General features: G+C 33.7%; 1 protein-coding gene across 1 annotated transcript; it reads left to right on the top strand.

Annotated features, from left to right (window-relative positions):
- Nucleotides 1-671: 671 nt before the first annotated feature.
- On the top strand, nt 672-1751 carry LOC129314103 (probable disease resistance protein At1g61310). The gene is made up of 2 exons (XM_054957476.1): nt 672-710; nt 771-1751. Exons 1-2 carry the CDS (start codon nt 672-674, stop codon nt 1749-1751), a joined length of 1020 nt encoding a protein of 339 aa, XP_054813451.1.
- The last annotated feature ends 235 nt before the right edge of the window (nt 1752-1986 follow it).

The following is a 1986-nucleotide window of genomic DNA, read 5'->3' as shown; positions in this document are numbered from 1 at the left end:
AGTCTATTATCCATCAAATATAAAATATGACTTGTGAATTAAGAATTTTTACTTGTAAATTGTGAAGTTATAGTTATAAGTGAAGGGTTAACATCCTTCAACCTGTTGGCCCAAAAAAAAAATGACTTTAATCAATTATTTATAAAACATGAATTATAACTTGTGAATTAACACTTTCTACTTATAAACTATGTAGTTGTAATTGTAAGTGAAGGGTAAATATGACTTCAACTCATTGGTATTTTTTGTTTTAGTACGTAGGGGCATAAATATCTTTTCACTTGAAATTTGAATTGCACCCAGTTTTCAAATTCGCAGAACCTATTTGTTAATAAGTCCCATATAAAAAACCCTTATGCAATTTTCCCCTTTGAAATTGATCATATCAGTTTGTGGTTTATATATGCTGTGTATTGATGATTCTTTATTTCAACTTTTAAATGTTTAATTTACTGTTTATTAGTTTTTCATTTTATTACTCGGCATAGTTGGTCTTAAGAGGACCCCAAGTGTATAACTTGTGCTCTCGCCATCACCTATCTATATATATTTCTATGTTTGTCTAAATTACTAATATAAATCATATGTATTGTTAAATTTTTTTTTTGTAATACTGTAAATCGTATTAAGAATACGCATGCTTTTATTAGGTGAAAAAGACACTACTACTCATGGCATTCGACATATGTTCCTCTGTTGTATCTGCGATTGTGAACAAGTTAATTGATGAAGCAATTCGTTGAGCATGTTATCCATTTCGATTCAAAAAGTATGCTGAAGATCTCATCAAAGAGAACTTAGTATCACAAAGAGACAGTGTGCACGATCGTGTTACAAAAGCTGAACAAGATGCTCAAAAGATTGATATTCTTGCTATGAAGTGGCTGGATGAGGCAAATTCTCTCATAAATGATGCAGTGTCATTGGAAGAAAAAGCAAGAACAAACAAGAGTTGCTGCCTTGGGCATTGTCCTAACTGGATTTGGCGATGTCATTTGGCTAAGCAAATAGAAAAGAAGTCAAAGGAAATGGTTGAACAAAGAAACAATTGGAAATTCAAACAACAATTTGCCCACCCTGCTACACCTCCAGGCATGTTGTACTTTTCTTCAGAAGGATTTTTGTTGTCCCACAGCACCAAAGTGGCAAAAGATCAACTTCTTGAAGCATTAGAAGATGATGAGGTTTCCATGATTGGGTTGTATGGCATGGGTGGTTGTGGTAAAACCACCTTAGCCAAACAAGTTGGTAAGGCTACAATGGAGTTTTTCCATAAGGTTGTCTTTATTGTTGTGTCGAGTTCTGTTGATAGTACAAAGATCCGTGATTCAATTGCAGATCAATTGGGTTTCATGCTTGAGGGGCAAGGTGATTTTGGAAAAGCTCAAAGTTTGTGGTCCAAGCTAAACAATGCAGGAAATATTTTAATAAATTTGGATGACGTGTGGGAAAGGCTTGATTTTGAAACTATAGGAATTCCCTTTGATTCCAATTTCAAGAGATGCAAAGTTCTGATAACTGCACGACGTAAAGATATTTGCACATTAATGGATTGTCAAAAGCATGTACACCTACATCTATTGAATGAAGAAGATGCATGGAGGTTGTTCCAATATTATGGTCATATAACCAGTACAACCCTTGAAAGAATCAAGGATTTAGCAAAGAAAATTGTCCATGAGTGCAAAGGATTAGCTATTGCAATTGCAACAATTTCCTGCACTTTGAAGGATAAAAGTTTGGTTGAATAGGAAGAGGCGTTGGAAACATTAAGAGATTCTGATTGGATGAATATTGTAAAAGGTCTTCGAGATCCATAGAAGTGCTTGATGTTAAGTTATCAAAACTTAAATGATGAATATGCTAAGTTAGTTTTCTTGTTGTGTGCTATATTTTCAGAAGATTTGATATTGATGAAGAAGATTTACCAAGATATGGGATTAGGTTAGGCTTTTTCAAGAGCCTGAATTCATTTTAGAAGAGCAA

This window comes from Prosopis cineraria, unplaced genomic scaffold, assembly GCF_029017545.1.
Source record: "Prosopis cineraria cultivar Desert tree isolate PC_DT_omini unplaced genomic scaffold, ASM2901754v1 PC6, whole genome shotgun sequence".
Classification (NCBI taxonomy): domain Eukaryota; kingdom Viridiplantae; phylum Streptophyta; class Magnoliopsida; order Fabales; family Fabaceae; genus Prosopis; species Prosopis cineraria.
This window is presented reverse-complemented; position numbering and strand designations above follow the sequence as displayed.

Excerpts from the sequence above, each read along its gene's own strand:
- LOC129314103 (XM_054957476.1), top strand. The coding sequence starts at position 672 with ATGGCATTCGACATATGTTCCTCTGTTGTATCTGCGATT. Across the intron at positions 711-770 it reads CCTCTGTTGTATCTGCGATT|TATGCTGAAGATCTCATCAA; the intron begins GTGAACAAGTTA and ends CGATTCAAAAAG.